Source organism: Solea senegalensis, linkage group LG1, assembly GCF_019176455.1.
Source record: "Solea senegalensis isolate Sse05_10M linkage group LG1, IFAPA_SoseM_1, whole genome shotgun sequence".
Lineage (NCBI taxonomy): Eukaryota > Metazoa > Chordata > Actinopteri > Pleuronectiformes > Soleidae > Solea > Solea senegalensis.
In genome coordinates this window covers 8745510-8762734 of record NC_058021.1, presented here as the reverse complement: position 1 = coordinate 8762734, position 17225 = coordinate 8745510, and the positions used below count along the sequence as shown (strand labels likewise).

At 38.1% G+C, this 17225-nt stretch overlaps 2 protein-coding genes across 7 annotated transcripts; one reads left to right on the top strand and one right to left on the bottom strand.

The window, feature by feature from the left end:
* The first annotated feature begins 217 nt into the window (after positions 1-217).
* znf644a (zinc finger protein 644a) lies at positions 218-11111 on the top strand. Of its 3 annotated transcripts, none has more exons than XM_044024034.1 (6): positions 218-272; positions 3555-6177; positions 6666-7229; positions 8269-8394; positions 9067-9169; positions 10158-11111. In XM_044024034.1, exons 2-6 carry the CDS (start codon positions 3558-3560, stop codon positions 10351-10353), a joined length of 3609 nt encoding a protein of 1202 aa, XP_043879969.1. In that variant the 5' UTR covers positions 218-272; positions 3555-3557; the 3' UTR covers positions 10354-11111. The 3 variants fall into 3 exon arrangements, with proteins under 3 accessions (XP_043879969.1, XP_043879953.1, XP_043879961.1); XM_044024018.1 differs by having other exon boundaries at positions 223-272; positions 3535-6177; XM_044024026.1 differs by having other exon boundaries at positions 229-333.
* On the bottom strand, positions 11016-16935 carry LOC122768215. 4 transcript variants are annotated; one of them, XM_044024046.1, is made up of 11 exons: positions 16768-16935; positions 16445-16563; positions 15059-15185; positions 14492-14951; positions 14225-14297; positions 13925-13991; positions 13093-13240; positions 12950-13010; positions 12720-12850; positions 12507-12596; positions 11016-11451 (listed from the first exon to the last, which is right to left on the bottom strand). In XM_044024046.1, exons 1-11 carry the CDS (start codon positions 16848-16850, stop codon positions 11431-11433), a joined length of 1380 nt encoding a protein of 459 aa, XP_043879981.1. In that variant the 5' UTR covers positions 16851-16935; the 3' UTR covers positions 11016-11430. The 4 variants fall into 4 exon arrangements, with proteins under 4 accessions (XP_043879981.1, XP_043879987.1, XP_043879995.1 ...); XM_044024052.1 differs by having other exon boundaries at positions 16451-16563; XM_044024060.1 differs by lacking the exons at positions 11016-11451; positions 12507-12596 and having other exon boundaries at positions 12783-12850; positions 12930-13010.
* Between the last annotated feature and the right edge of the window lie 290 nt (positions 16936-17225).

The following is a 17225-nucleotide window of genomic DNA, read 5'->3' as shown; positions in this document are numbered from 1 at the left end:
AACCAACCATTACAATCCTTTTGGAGGGGGGGCATAGCGTCAACTTTTGACATTACGTGGCGAAATTATACAAAGTAATGTATTGACTAACATTTTAACTGTATCTGTGTTATGAAATCGAGCGCACAGTCTAATGTAGTTATTAAAAAAATATTTGCCCCCTTGTCGCTGAATAATAGTATATATTTACGGTTCCCCCTACAAAACGAGTGATTTGGCCCACACCAGACCACCTCAGAAAATGGCGACTGTGAAATAGATGGAAGACGAAAGTAAGAAATTATCAAATGCAGCGTATAAATTGTTCTCTGTCTCCATCCACACAGCTCAGAGGTAACGTTGTTTTGTTTTTCATCCTTTTAGTCGTAGCTGAATAGTGAGTAGCGAATTACGATTACCATTAGCTATAGCTTAGCCTGAGGAATAGGTTCGATGTGGAACAGCCTTAATGGAATGGTCTGCAGATCCTGCAAGCAGCATCTAATATGCCAGCGTGAAATGAACGTCAAATAAATACAACGAAATCCTCGTCACAGTATAAATAACCTAGTTTGCTTTGAAACGTGCTCTGTGGACGCTGTAGAAGCGTGGTCCAACTATTGTTAGATGGCATATAACCGAACAACTGAGCTTAAAGTTTTAGCTCTGTACAAAATCAACAACCGCTGATTAAACGCATTTCACGAGGTCCATCCCTTAACAGTTTCGATGTTTCGATGTTTTAGATGACTGTCACGCCACTGCCACAGCCAAAGTGTCACTTGGTATGACACTTTTATTGCCCTTCAAATCTGAGACATCTCACTCCTGACCTTGTGGCATTATAGATGACCATATTTAATCATCTTACCCAATGTCAAGTATGTTTAGCTTTATTCGTTTTGACGTTGGTTTCGATTGGGCTAAGGAGGTAACTCTGGGGACACTGAAAGCAACTACATTGTACTTTTGTCATCTAACAAGCTAATTATAAAGGCTACAGTATTATAGCAAATTGTATGTCCAAAATAAATATTCAGTATTGGAGTTGTAAACTCCTGCAAATACTGTCAAGACTTAAGTGATTTGACAAAGTTTGATAAAAGTATTAAACAAATGATCCAGATAGTTAAATATTTTAACCAACATTGGTCACGTTCTAAATGCACAGTGTAATCAAGCGAGTGGCCATAGTCCGAGTAAGACAGGCAATCGGACAACTTGCAGAGTCTGAGTATACATGCAGAGGAGAAAATCGATTTATTTGGCCGTACGTCTGACTCCGCCTCTATAGGTGGTGCTGTATCTCTCTGAGCCAGTGCATATAGAATCAGTTTCCTGTTGACCTTTACATCACAGAGAAACAAACAGCAAACCGTGAGATGGATCGTGCTGCGGTACCTGCTGTACAAGTTAATCATGATACAAATTAGATGGAGCATGGCTCTTGTGGTTGTGGTACTGTTCATAGGAAGACATGGCCTTCTTATGAGTTACGGAAACCGTGCTGCAGTTTATATGTCATCTCCTTCTACTTCTGTGTCAAAGACTGGAAGAAGAACATTTTGGTGGATGTGCAGAACGCTATGTCCGATTCCAGTCCGACTAAATCTATACATGCAGGAGTAATCGGACTATGAATGGCTTAATCCAGATATGTTATGGCGCATTTCCACCGGCTATACTCGCCTCGCCTTGCCTCGGCACGGCACGATTAGGTTGCATCTCCACTACAAAAAAGTACCTACTTAACGTGGGCGGAGTCATCACTGCACGGCTGAGTAAAACTGGGGTGACTTGTTTTATACGCGTCACACGAGTGTCTAGTGACTTTACACCGGATTTCTGCAGTTGTTGGAGATTAACCCACGTTTTTAGGATTGTTAAGTAGTTTTAACTTATCTACAATTCAGCACTGTTCGGCTTGATTTCTGTCCACACATCTCCGGAGTACAGCCTCCTACTCCACAGACTACAGCGGCAGCGGTCTGTGACGCCGCTCATGATCGCTAAGCACTGTCCCTAAATACGCCACTCCACTTTAAAAGACTCCTGTTAAATATAGAGGTTTCACTGGTAGTTGTTGGAGATTAACTCCAACAACTTGGATTATTAAGTACTTTTAAGTGATGTACAGTTCGGCGCTGTTTGGCTTGATTTGTGAGTGGGACGTCTCTTCCTGTGACGGGACTCTGGCCAGTCAGCGGCCGGCAGTCTGACCAATCATCGCATAGTACTTACTACTAGCACGCTTGGAACCTCGCCGGAGCAGGTACTAAAAATAGTACCTGGTACCAGGTACTATGCTAGTAGAAACGCTAGCTACTTGAGTTGAGCCGGTGGAAATGCGCCATTAGTCTGACTAAGACTAGCTTGATTTTATTCAGACTAACATGACATTAATAAAACTGAATTATTGTCTTAGTTCTACCTACTTAATCAGACCTTTTAAGATGCATTTAAACGCTCTGATTAATTTGGATTAGTTAAATGCATAGGACTGCTATCTGCTGAATATATTCCTCAGTAACTGAAAAATCACTTGGTTGGTACTCTAAAATGTTTGACAAAAGGGAAATTCAATAATATAATATAAATTGAATTATATATGTCTGGGATTACAAAACCTAATGCTGCTATCCCAAAAGTCAAAAGGGTAGTAAATAAAATGAACAATCAACCAATCTTTTAATCTTAATTTGTATAATGACCAGAATTTTTAGCTGTAGTCGCAGCTTCTAATAATGGCACTGTGGTGTTTGCTTATGCTATGGCTTCATCACAGACTAAATAAAAATGGATTTGGTCTCCAGGTCCAGAATGTGAAGCCATTGCTTATGTGTCCTTTACTCTTGTACTATACAAAATTAATTTGTATGCAAGTCTATGTTGGATAAATTTTTTCATTGTTCAGCTGTTTTGGGTTATGTTTACAAAGGTTGTGAACAAAAGTCATGTGAGCAGAAATGCCATTTGGTTATTGATCAGATGTGTAGGTGGGTAGAAAGACAACGGAAACATTTTGGACCCCCTGAGTGTAAAATGGTTAATATTGTAGGGTATGTAATGAGGTATAGACACAATTTTAAAGATGGTTAGTATCATCCAATAAGCATATGTTTTCAGGCATAGGTTGAACTGCAGCAGATGAGCTCTTTGCCAGGCCCACCCCCACAAGTATATTACAATTATGGTTATTTTGACTTTTAAAAACCCAATACAGTACTGGTCAAAAGAGTTGAACCTGATGTTTGAAAACAGCAGTTCACAAACCAGTGGTTGATGTTACAGTGGGTTGCTAATTGGATTATACCAAGATGCCGTGTGTACTGCGTACAATCTCCTGTACAGGTGTATGCACAAGCTCCTCAACATTTAATCTTGGTACAAGTTGGGTTTGGTTCTCTAAGTGGAATTTGTTGTTGTTCAGCACTGTGGCTGTGATTGACAAATCTAACGCTGTACCAAAAGCGAAACTATTACTGCTCCTTTGCTTTGGGATGCCCCAGATTTTACTAATTTTACTAGTTTGGACTTTTGCTAATTATCTTAAAGGCTTTACTTCTCTTTTCCAGGCCATGGCAGCTGAAATGTCATGTCTGACATGTGTTGATGAAGATGACAAGGGTGCTGATTCTGAGATCAATGCCCTCTCACTCCTGCAAGTGCCATTGAGAATGGCTCAAGATTCAGCCTCTTCTACTGATTCTTTTAGCAAGTGTTCTCTGAAAGAAAACAATGTCCTAGATGTTCTGTCAAACACTGATGTGTTGTCTCCAGTTGGCTTGGGAAATGGACCTTCTTCGCGTCAGGCTACACAAGCCAATGAACTCAATAGCCTGTCCATGGAGAAGGAGGAAGAAAAGAGCATCACTCCACTAAAAACTGTACAGGAAATTGACACCGCATCAATTTGGGGCTTTGATGCAGACTCACCTGAGAACACAATGGATAACGTGGATAGTGCCGGAAACCTTCAATGGGACCCTCACAAAGAGTTTATGCAGTTTCTGTGGGAGAATGGGGATTCTCCTTGTGTGGAGCCTAACGAGGAAAGTCCTCCTACTAACAGCCAAAGGAGAAGAAAGAGGAAAATGGACATGGTTGTCATGGTGGATCCCTCAGAAGACCTTTACCCTGATCTGAGCCACAAGTCATCTGAGGAATTGTCTGATGCTGGAGACCCAGTAGACTCCAGTCCTGGCAAAAAGGTTGAAAACTCAAGGAACTTCCCTAATTCACAGTCGTTGCCAACAGAGAATATTTCTAAGTATCCCAATGGCACTGTAAAGGCTATCAAGGAAATTCTTTACAGTGCCCCAACAAAAAATTCACACTTGAACATTGTGAATCAAGAGCTTTCACCATTGAAGGGAAGTTTTACAATAAATTCGCATTCTGGAGAGAAGTCGTCATGTTACCCTTGCTCAAAGTGCAAGCTCGTTTTCAAGAAGGAGTATCATTTGCATAGTCATATGAAGTCTCACGGTGACCCAAAGCCTTTTATATGCTGTGAATGTGGACAGTCATTCAGACAAAGTGCTTCACTTTTAGAGCATATGTCCATCCACCAGAATAAGAGAACAAGAGTTGGTGATGAAATCAAAGACAAGAAAGCTAAGGCAAAAGAGTATAAAAACAGGAAGCTTTTCTGCCCTCAGTGCTCATTTGCAACAGCTTGCTCTAACGCATTTGTTCAGCATGCAAAAACACATGACAAAAACAAGAGAAAGTTAAAATGTCTCAAATGTAGTTTCATGTCTATGAGTGAGAGTGACCTTAGGAGACATTACATTATGCAGCACACGGTTATTACGGATAGGACCCAGGTCCAGAATGGTGATTCTGGAACATTCTCATGTAACATTTGTTCTTATAGAGCTTTTAGCAAAACTGTTTTCAGGAATCACCTTCTGCGGCGTCATCAGCAAACAGTTGAGGAATATGACGCTACACAGCTTTCTGAGAAAAGGGCAACGATCCAGAATAATCACTCTGAAACCATCTCCTGTTACATTTGTTCTTACAGAGCTTTTAGCAAAAATGTTATGAAAAATCATGTTCTACGTCGTCATCAACAAAGTTATGAGGAATATGAAGCTGCACAGGCTACTCAGAAAAAGGCACAGCCATCCAAGGAGCAGCATGTGCCCACCTGTAAAAGTCCTGTTGAAAATGCACAATTTACTTCTAAGATCTCATTTAAAAATCAGATCCCTTCTAAAATAGCTTGTTCTACTAGTGAGTCCAGTGACCTTTCAGACTTATTCAAAAATAGCAAGATTAAGAGAGGTTTCAAGTCTCAGCTAACAGAATCAAAGCTTGACAAATCCATCAATGTTCTCTTGTCCAGACAACAACATGGAAGGAAGAATTCTGAACAAAAGAAGCAAAGCAATAATTGCAAAACTTCTGCTCATGATTCCAAAAGTGATGAAGATGGTTCTTGTCAGTTTCCAGAATCACTGACTGTCAAGGTTGAAGATTTCAGTGTATCCCCAAATGGCCATTCCATGCCCTCTGGTGCAGCTGAAACATATCTCAATCATATAAGTGAACCCAAGGTAAATGTAAATCAGTCAAGTGTGAAAAAGTCACCATCTAAGCGAAAGATGTCAACCCCATATCACAACACATCTGATCAAGACTCAAGCATTATCTTATCAAACCCCTTTCCAAGTCCGAAGAAAATAAACCAAGGACAAGTGGAAGACTTCGATATTCTCCACTTTAAAGATACAGATCCTAATGCAAACTCTTATGACAATGGTCTCGAGAAACAAAAACAAAATGTCATCTATACATATAGCAGAAGAATGTCCATGAGGGGGGCTATGCAGGCATCTAAAAGGCTATTTGAGAAAATAAAGACTGAGGAGCAAGAACTGTCTGACCCTGAAATCAAAGACGAATGCATTGAAACAGAAATATCTCAAGAAACATTTGACTCTCACCAAATACCACTGGAGGATTCCTTCGATGATTTATCAGACCTGGAAGCGGACCACAAGAACTGTCCATACTGCCCTGCAGTCTTTGAGTCAGGAGTTGGATTGTCCAATCATGTCAGAGGACATCTTCATAGGGTTGGACTAAGCTACAATGCACGCCATGTAGTTTCTCCTGAGCAGGTGGCTTACCAAGATAGGAGGCCAAGAATTAGACGAAAGATTTCAGCCTTACGGAGATTGAAGAAAGGTAATTCAGTATTTTTTACATGTATATGGTTTGAAGATAAACATTGGTTTAAATTATTTAGCTTTTTGTTTGCAGCTAAATTCATTCAAATCCACTTTATTCTACAGTTGCTACTCATACTTAGCATAGCTGTATGCATGTTTTTTTGGGCAAAACATTATGACATTATGGGTGTCCTGACACTGACAAAATTGGTCTAAAATGACCGTTGATTATCCTATAATTCTATAATTCAAAATGTTCTCTGTAAAAGAGGGTTGCCTACTTGGCAAACCAGTTTACCCGAGTGCAAATCACTGCCACTGAGTTGGGTTTAATCTATTTTCTATCATCATGTATTGTAACTATTCTGTTTATCATCATCAGTAAATTCATCAACCCTTAATTTAAACTACAGTTTTCCCTTTTATTTATTGATATAAACATACTTTGAATTTTGAAATCTACCAGTGTACTATCTTTCTAAAATCTATATTTTGTCCTCTCAGCATTACAGATGGAGTCAGATTCTGAGACTATGACAAATATTCACTCCTGTCCATTATGTGGAGATTCATTTGATAACAGGACTGGGCAGTCCAACCACATCCGAGGCCACCTTAAAAAGCTTGGTAAAAACATTTCAACAAAGAAGAAATCCCCATTAGTTTTACTCCGTGAATTGATGCGTGACAAGAAGGAGTTCCAGCGGGCTCTTCAAATTGTTGGAAAGAGACGAAACCATTTCCAATATGGCGGTTCACCAAAGCTGTCCAATGCTGATCGGTTTACTCCACCCCCCATTGGAATCCCAAAAAATAATTCTATTACAAGCATTTGCACTGATGCCAAAACACTGTCTACATTTTCTTTAGAGGATATGAAATCTGAAAGAATGCAAGAAGAGACCAAGTTGGATGTCTCTTCAACTGCCTTGATAGGAATTCTGAAGAGAAGAAAATGTCAGGAAGACGCAAGACTAAAGGGATCACAGATCTCCAGAAACATGTTAACGGTTTCTTCAAACAGTGAGCACACATTAGAATCAGGAGTTGCAGCGTCATTCATATCTGGTAAGTATATTTGACCAGTTAAGTATTACCTACAGTGTAACCCCCTGTGGACATATGTTCTTTTAAAAATTCAACTTTAGATCAGTTACTTGGAATTATAAAATGAGGATAGGTAAAAATCCTCTGTGATGACACCTGATTACTTACTTATCCCCATTATGCCGGTTGGCGTACAGTGCAGCAAGTATACACCTGATTGCAAGCAGCTAAAAGAAGCAAATAATAAATAAAACAGTATATTTAAGTACCTGAAATTAAAAAAATCTACATATTAACATCAAATACATGATGTACTAATGGAACTTAAAGGAGTAGACTCATCGCAGTCATCAGAACTGTGGTTTTGAAAATCTTCATGCAGAGTTTAATTATTTAGAGTATTTGCTTTTTAACATACATGTCAGATGAAATTGATATAACTAGCATAATTGGAAGGATTCCCCACAGTTTGCTATTTGAAGATTTATTTATTTTTTGCAAATGTGCGCAAAGAGAACATATTGGAAATGTTATGACACATAAACAAACCATAGATGCTGGTTGTACTTTTTTTTAAAAAACATCCACAAACTGATCAACAGTTCTTATGTATTGTAAAAATGAGGTGTCATCTGCATAGAGGGGTATATTGTACATTTATTGCCTCATAACCATAAATGTCAAATCTTAAAAAGAGTCAACCAGAATTAAAAAAACAAAAAAAACCATTGCAGGATAATAACTATTTCAATACATTTTGTAAAACACACAAAAAGGGCAATTTCTGATGGACTGTTGGTAATGTATTGACATGAAATGAAGTAATGAAATGATAAACTGAGACCTGTAGTTTATGCCACTGTTTCCTCTTGTTAATGTGGAAGTGCATAGTCATAATTTATATAATTTTCCTAAAGATGTGCACTTCACTGCTGTATAATTTTTCAAAAGTCTATTTACATGTTGCAAATAGATGGTTAGCATAATATGCTTTTGTTTTACATCAAAACACAAGTTCACTTCAAATTATGTCATTTGTTTGTTTGTTTTCTTCTTCCAGAGAAAGGCGAATTCAACAGGAAGGTGTGTGTCCATTGCAATGCATCTTTCCACAGTGGAGTTAGTTTGTCTAATCACCTCCGGGCTTATGCAAAAAGAAAAAGGAACGCCTTACTTGAAGGAACTAGTAAGTGACATCAATTTAAGTAAAAAAATAAGCAAACTAGGGGTATTTATTCTCCTACAAGCAGTATTTTTTTATTTGTTGTAACAAAACATTGGTTCTATTTACCGATAATCTATTGCAACTTTTCTTTATAATTGGTATACTGCTAGCCTTCATCTACACTGTATAACTTGCAGAATGTGTTGGCGTTCGAATCAGTTTTTAGTTATCAGTCATATTTACTTTACCCATAGTGATAAGTTTCTCCTTGCCATCGGAAAGTAAGAAGTTGCAAAGATTTTAATTGGGGGATATGTGGGAGAAGTAATCCCTGTGGGCACAGATCATGAGTTCACAGATTGAAGTAATATCTTGGTAATTGCCATGTTTTACATAGTGTTCACCTTTGAAAGTTCCATTAATAATATGCATTTAAATAAGCCTCAGTGCTCACCTAAATGCCAGATCTGCAGAATGAAGCTCTGCATCTGCCAGACAGAAATGATTTTCCAGTAAAAAAAATAATGGATTCAGAGAATCAAAACGCTAGTGCTGCTATCTGTAGCATATGCCTTGCTTTACAGAACTAATGGTAGTTACCCCATACTTCTGTCCATTGAAGTGTTATATTACCAGGGCTGTGTTGTGAACTCAAAGGTTCTGTAAATTAAGTACTTGAATTCTGCCTTTCAGCATTTGACTGTAAAGCAAGGAGGCAGCGTTCGAGACCTGGCTCTAAGAAGAAGACACTGCCATTACTACAAACCCCAGAGGAAATGTACAGACTGACCTGCAGGTACAGTGGTGGTATTTTTTATTATTTTTTTTCTAACAATTCTTATAGGAGATAAAGGTAAAACATGGACAGCAGCGACCTTTAACAATAAGGTTACCAAAGTTTCATGAACAAGGGAACACAGAGCTGCACTTATTTTACACTGTAAACTCAAGTATAAACACATGCATAACTGAGCCACCGTCTAAACGTATTATATCCATTTGGTCAGTTGTCACATGTCAGCAATAGGTGGAGATTTTAGACTGAGACTCTGCTGAGTAACAGCATCACAGATGAGGGGAGTGGCTCAGTGGTTAAGATCGGTACCCTGTGTGCAAAAGACATCATGGTCGCAAGTTCGATTCCACCCCTGGCTGATTGTACTCAATTCCATTGTAAGTCGCTTTGGATAAAAGTGTCTGCTTAATGACATATAATGTAATGACAAGGCAGCAATAACGGGCTTTAAAAATATTATCTATGTTACATATCCATCTACACTGTGTTTATGGTGGTGGCAACCTTGACTATTTTATATCCACACTGGTATCAGTCTTCAACTTCCTTTTTTTTTTTTCCTTTTCCTTTTTGTAACTCCCCTGTAACCCCCTTGTAATCTCCCCTGTAACTAGGTCTTAGTCTCTAGGTTTAGTAAAAATCTGTATTTCCAACCTATAGTTGTGAATGTATACTAGTTGCATTGTTGATTTGTGACTTCATTAAATGTATTTCTTACTGAGCACAATTTTTTTAAAACAGTTTCCAGTCAAAGCAGGTATCACATCAGCAGACGGTGGCTGATGTTAGAGCGAGTATTTGGCACATATGCTTGACAGTGTGATTATTTTATGGACAGATCAGAATTAACTATATGATGCACCCCAAGTTCATTGCTGTGCATTTGTTTTTACAAAAGTACAGTAGAAACAAATGCAGAAATTGGAGGGGAAAAAAAATTATTTTGTTTGTTTTGTGTGTCATCTTAAGTGTCTCTTTCTCTTCACAGGTTCTGTGACCTGGTCTTCCAAGGTCCTTTGTCAGTCCAGGAGGACTGGATTAAACATTTACAGAGACACATTATGAACACTAGTGTCCCTCACACTGGGCTGGGCATGGTAGAGGTCACCTCACTGCCCATGGACCCCCAAGCCCTCAAAACGGATCAAGACAGCTCTCTGACACCCACACATGCTGCCTCATGAAGCCAATGGGGACTTGTTTTATTTCACTAGACTGTATGTGTATTTACATTGGATGTTCTTTCACTTTTTTTTAATGATTAAATACTGGCCAAACGTACAATATTACTCAATGATAGAGGCATTGTACATGTACTGGACATTTGGACAGATGAAAATTAATTATTTTGGATAATGTTACCTTTTTCTGGTTTTACAGTCCATTTTTCCTAATGGACAGTGTTTTCTTGTTTATGCAGTAATGTAGTGTGGAATCCATTTTTAATGAAAACAACTTTTACCTCAGATTTTCCATGGTTTGAGTCTGTTTTTCTCATGGTTTGGGAGCACCTTTTGTTTTATATCAATATTCACATTCGTAGGATACATATAATCATTTCTTTTATACTGCATCATGTTTAGATCAGAGCCCACAATCTGTTTTAGGTCACAGAATTACTGAGATGATAAATTTCAACTGAAAATGATAGCATAGTGAAGTTAAAAAAAATAGGAATGACTGCAAACATGTTGTGCATAGAAAGTGTTATATAGTATTAGTGAATGCAATGTTCCTAATACAAGTCCAAAATCAGAACTGAAAGTGGTGCAGAAAGAGACTTAACATGGACAGCCTGTGCTTGTGCTGCCCTTCATACATCTCACCTATATTTAATGTTAAAATATACTGTGTTGAAGTAATTTAATTTCAAATGTACAATATCTCACAGATACAATGCTTAAAAACATTTGTTGTTCAAAATAAAAAAAATGCAAAGAAACACGTTGACCTTTTTTGTCTTGAAATGTTAGACATGGATCTGTAAATATAAAATAAAACCCCACAAGCCTAGTCTCCTTCAGCATAGATGAACTGAAAACACATAAGCACTTTAACAGTAAAGTTTCATACTTTGCAAGCAAACCTGCACTCAGGAGTCTCTTCATTTGTTCTGCAAAATCCTAAATGGCACATCATGTGTGCTCTCTGGTCTACTGTAAGGTACAATTGATACAGCATTTAGGTGGTTCTGATTCAAAGTGTGCTGTTGTCTGAAGTCCATTACTGTTCAACAGCAGCCAATGACTTAGTCATTTCCATCATTCAAACGGCTTGTCCCCCTGAAAAATGAGAGCAAACGTTTTAGTATTCTGATAAAAGCATTTGGAAACATTGCTTATAACTAGAGGCTTTGCTCCTTTACACTTGCTTGTGCTACAAAATCAGACATTAACTTAATTGTTACACATTGTAGATGTACATTAATTCATGACATGAACTCTGGGAAATGTCTTAAGATGTGAGTATGGTCTTTCTCTGGGGTTTGCAGTTTGTTCACGTTTGAAGAATTCACAACCGCATTAGAATGTGTGGAAATATCCAGATGATGGGGTGACACCTGGATCATTGATGCACAAGGTACAACGATCACATAATCACTGAATTAATCAGGGCTTTTACTGCTAGGTTTCACATGAGCTCACTCAGAAACTCCTGAGATTTGAGCTGGTAGGAGACGTTCCAGATAATGTCCAGAGCGACTTTAGAGGATAATTGCATTCTCACATACAGTACAACCCCTCAGCACCCCACTGACTTCAGTGCATTTCTAAAAGCGGCTAGAGTTATATATTTCCCCATGTTTTTGTATGACACCTGTGTAATTCTTGTCACAGTATCTATGTATCTTTAATAATGCATGTGGGTGGCCTAAGGCTGGAGCCCATCTGAAATTAGTTAGTTAAAAGTTTAGTTTTAACATTAGTTAAAAGCCACTTGGTATCCTGTTTGTTTCTTTTGTAATTTGGAACTTCTAATACTTGAATGAATTCCTTCAAATCAGTAGTTTGACATAAAATAAAACTAAACTGACCTATTTCTAAGTTACAAAATACACTGAATAAGGGAGGTCACAGAGAAAAGAAGTACTGATTTATGTTATGTTACAAATGTAGGTTGACACTAGATTAAATGTAATCAAAGTAAATCAAACAATTGCGACAATGCTATTGATTTAACAAACAAACCACAAAACCTGAACAGTGTTTGGTGTGTACCTAATAATGAGAACTAGCTTTTCTCAGTATAGGGAATTATTAAATGAATTAAAAATTAGTGTTGCACAATAATGTCATGCATAAATTAATTTATAATGGTGCTCAGTTCTGCCAAGTACCTTTACGAAGAGTTCAAACTGAGGTTTCAGCTCCTTCATTATGGTTCCTGCTTTTTCAAGGCAAGTACGTCTCTGCTGCACTCCAAACTCCTTCACAAACGCAATCAATCAGTCACCACTTCAGCTAATTCTTCTAGGACCAATGTTAAATTCACAAGTAACAAAGACAGATTTTACTCATGTTAAAATATGTTACTTTACAGCAGCATTTACCCTTGTGTTGGCGAGGTGTTCCTGAGAGGTGATGTGGGTCTGAACGGACAATGCTGAGGTGGATACAAAAATGTTGCAAGCTGCACAGTGGAACATTTCCACCTTTGTCATGTGGTCGTTTTCCTGCAGAGCTGAAAATGCACACAGTATTTACACTTTAAGTTTCTTTACACATTAACTGTAACCAGCCGAAAGATTTGTTTTTCTTACCACAACTCACACTCATTTACCTAGAAGAGCACTGTCCTCTATGGCTCGGCTGCAGTGACGGCTTTTATATATCATTACGTCCTGGAGTGTTGATGGTATTAATCATTAATCATTAATCAATTAATCAATAGGACGTATTGATCCATTTGATGTATTAACCTACTTGCAGGAAAGCTATCGCCAGATCATCATAGTTATTATTCTGCTGAATGTACTCCAATGTCACCCAATGGTTTTTACTGTCCAAATGATCCTCCAGCTCCTGCCCATTGGCCAGCTCAACATCACAGAGGTCACAGGTGACAGGGCTCCTTAAAAAAAAGATTCAGTGAATACACAATATTAAATCGTATAAAGTTGAATAACAGACCTTTTAATAGCCTGGGATCTTCATTTGGGGTTTTAAAGAAAGTTTCTGACATTAGAGGCATTCAAATTAAAACATCCAACTTGAAAATATTGGGCTATAAAGCTTAATTTGGAATAAACAAAGAACAGTGAAAGTGTATGTTAATAAGAGACAACTGGATTTAGAATTGCCTCTGTGAAAACATGCAGTCAGGTTTAAAGAGGATCATCTCTCTAAATGAGTTAATCCTACAAAATGGACCCCTTAAACGGCAGCCATTTTGTCATATTTTAGCAGAGCACTTACTGATCTAATTAAGTATGGAAATGGTACTCTAACCCTAACCTGTGGTTTTTCTGTTGGAACTTGTCAAAATGACTGTGCACAGGCCCCATTGTAGAAAGACAGTGTCAGCTGACAATATAAAACTAGAATAAGTGTGTGTTTAATTCATATTCATATGTATTATATATAGCAGCCATTCAGTCAAATAAATGCTTTTTCAATGTGACACTGCTCTGATGTGCATGAAATGAACAGATCCATATTTAATGTCATCAGTAGCACCTGTGCTTTTCCTGCTAAATCTTGACAAGATGGCTGCTGTGCAAAGGGCCTATAGTGCATCAGTATGACGGGTGCTTACTCGTCCATCATTACAGTTTTGATTCTGTTTCTCGTCACTTCTGTAGCAGGTGTGACTGGATCCTGACCTGCAGAACATAAAACACAGAATAACTTCTGTTCACTGCCAACACAAACATGGTAAAGACACTGCATTGCTCGTTAAAATACATTTGTTAGTTAATATTTAAATTTTCAGACTATATTCTCTAGTTTGCAGTGCATTCAGTCATGTCCTCCTTTATTTAATTTAAAATTGGGGTTTATAATGTGTATATAGCAGCAGATAAACTGGTGTGACATCATGAGCATGCCAATTTACCTTTTTCCTTAAGCCCCAAGTGATGTTTAGAATCATGTTGTACCTTAGGTGGAGATAATCTAACAGTAGTCATCTATAGAGAGAAAGGTTACATCATTGAATATAAAGAAAGAAATCTATGTATTTTCTATAAACATGAACATGTATTGCTTTAGACTACAGAATTAACATGATGACTGATCCCAAACTAGATTTCTTTCTTACAAGTCACACACTGTCTTGATTTAGATTCATAAAAACTGTTCATCACACTCGTATCAATGATACCTCTCTTCTGTGTTCTAGGACTCTTATCCTCTCCTCTCCATTGGCCTTTTGTCCTCCATAAGATGCAAGACACTCTTGGGGGGAAGAGCTGTGAATAATCATGTCAGGGCTGCAAATCCTGTGGTCCACATCTCTACTTAAGGAACCAAACACTGGTCGATCAAGTGTTTCAGCGTGTGGGCTGTAAGCTTGTCGTTCAGGCAGCCTGTGACCTGAACTAAGACCTTGACTCTCGGTGGTTCTGGGTTCAGGGAAAAAGTCACGTCTGACAAAGTGTCGGCTCCCTGGTTCTGAGAAGGTGGAGTCCCATCGGTTGTTGTCACGGCAGCTTATTCCTGGAGACAAACGCTGACGTTCCAGTTTGTGATCCTGATTCTGCTCAGATGAAGAGCGGTTGTAATCTTTTTTCTCAATTTCCGAGTCTGGCGAACCGGGATCATACGGGTTGTAAAGTTCAACTCTGAGGGAGAGGTCAAGCAGAAGGAAGTAGAGTCATCACAGAAAGGCAGAGATTATAGAAAATGTTGAATAGGAGTTTCATTTTAATTATTAAGGCCCCTGGCTTACTTTCCTGAACTGCTTTGGTCATTTGCAGCATCATCATCATTGCCACCATCATCACCATCATCACCATCATCATCTTCATCTCCTAGTGGTTTGAATGAAGACCTCCATTTATTAGCAGATGATTGTGCTGTAAAATACACAAGGTAAATGTGAAAAAAGTTTATTTTAACATTGTTCATATCACCCATGGTTGTGTGTTATACCAATGGACAGCTCTTTCTTGGAGTGTACCTTACATCCCAAAAAAGTCATCAAAATCTGTTGTTTAATTTTAGAGGTATGCTGCTCACAGACAAAAAAGACAGACAGACAAATGTGGCCAAAAATAATTGTAAATTTAAAAAAAACTATTTACCCTAAACAGGTATTTACCCACGTTGTATAATTACCTCATATAATTTGACACATTGCATTAAAATAAATAACATATTCTAGTTGTTAAGAACAAGAAATGCAATCTCTAGGTTCCTTTGAGAGGTCAGAATTATCATTACCTCAACTAATGATGTCAGGATTGCATCCACGTTTGTTTGTGTTTATCTGGCCGTCCGTCTATTTTTGAGCAGAGCAAAGAACAGATTTTAATGAAATTATCCAAGGATGTAGCTTTTGGCAGAGAGAAATGAGTGAGTAGATTCTGGAAACTGAGCAGCATTGTTGGGGCTTTTCCCCTCTTGAGTTTTTCTTGTAGTCGTCAAAAGAACCGCCAACGTAGACCTTTTTGAGAAATGATTTATGGGTGTGATAGACCCTGTATAAATAAATTGTATTATTATTATTGCGCCTCAATCAAACCTCCGATATGTGTTTTGATTTGTCAGTATTTGATGCTGGACTCTATTTTTGCACTGATTGCGTGACCTTCTTGCGACACCTGTTCAACTGCTCATTTATGCAAATACCTAATCAGCCAATCATCTCAACTCAATCCGTATCATACTAACATGATTAAGATGACCTGATGGACTCAAGTCCGCATTAGAATGGAAAATAAAAAGGGTAATTTAAGTGACTTTGAATATGTCATGGTTGTTAGTGCTTGACAGGATAGTCTAAGTATTTCTGAGTGTAAATTAGGGTTGTAACTAATTATTATTTTCATAACCATTTAATCTGTCAATTATTCTGAGTAATTGTTTGGTCCATAAAATATCAGAAGACACTGAAACATGTTGAGCAAAAACCACACTGGTCTTTTTATTCATACACAATATCTGAAGCGGTGACAGTTGAGTCAGCATTCGTTATATGTATGTGTATATATATATATGTACATATGTGTGTATCCATATATATATTTACATATGTGTGTATCCATATATATATGTATATATATGTATACATGGGTACAATGTCATTTAAAAAGATATAAGTAGGTTGAGTTACCTTTACCTTTCTTGGTCTTTGGCTGTGTTTTGGCAGTAGGTTCAGGAGTCCTGATATTTGCGTAGTCTGCTGCCTTTGATGGAATTCGTTTCATAGCCTCCATGAACTCCTTGGGTACTCTGTTCATCACAAACAAAGGTTAGAGCACTGCTATGAAGCATGTCAGCACCAATATAACAAGTCAACGGCAAAGTGACTGTGCTAACGTCTGCAGAACAGGACAGTAACAGCTTAGCAATGTTGTGCTACTAGCTTTAGCTACATTGCTAGCGAGACAAAGAGCCCTTGACACACGATAAAGACAACGGGTAGCATTTATTTACCTTGCGGGCACCTGTTTGTATACAGGAGCAACTCCTTTTGGCGTTGCTGAATGCGTGAATGGAACATTATTCTGACGTTTCATTGTTTAGTGGCGTTACAAGTGCAGATAAGTCTGCATTTGCCTAGAGTGAAGCTTGTCCACCTGGGGAACGAATACTCACACGCGCCGACAGGTGGCAGGATTCCGCAACACATAGCACCCGCACTTGCGTTTGTGCTGATATTGTATTTGTACACGACAGAATGACACATCTGTATGAATGACACACCTGCATTTAATGCAATAAATTAATAAAAAGCAGGCATCATGTTTATACATGTCATTTAATTGTCACCAGTAGGGGGCTCTCAATTATGATATTCATTCTCAAACAATAAAATTGTTTGTGTAGTCAGATTAATATTTTCCATAATTATAAAGGGGACGTTGAGGACACTGAGCTGGTCTTATGAATTA

Coding starts and splice junctions, on each gene's coding strand:
- znf644a (XM_044024018.1), top strand. Junction 7,230..8,268: donor TGCAGCGTCATTCATATCTG/GTAAGTATATTT, acceptor TTCTTCTTCCAG/AGAAAGGCGAATTCAACAGG. Junction 8,395..9,066: donor CGCCTTACTTGAAGGAACTA/GTAAGTGACATC, acceptor TCTGCCTTTCAG/CATTTGACTGTAAAGCAAGG.
- LOC122768215 (XM_044024046.1), bottom strand. CDS start 16,850: ATGAAACGTCAGAATAATGTTCCATTCACGCATTCAGCAACGCCAAAA. Junction 13,011..13,092: donor TGGCGATAGCTTTCCTGCAA/GTAGGTTAATAC, acceptor TCAACACTCCAG/GACGTAATGATATATAAAAG. Junction 12,851..12,949: donor AGAGGACAGTGCTCTTCTAG/GTAAATGAGTGT, acceptor GTGCATTTTCAG/CTCTGCAGGAAAACGACCAC.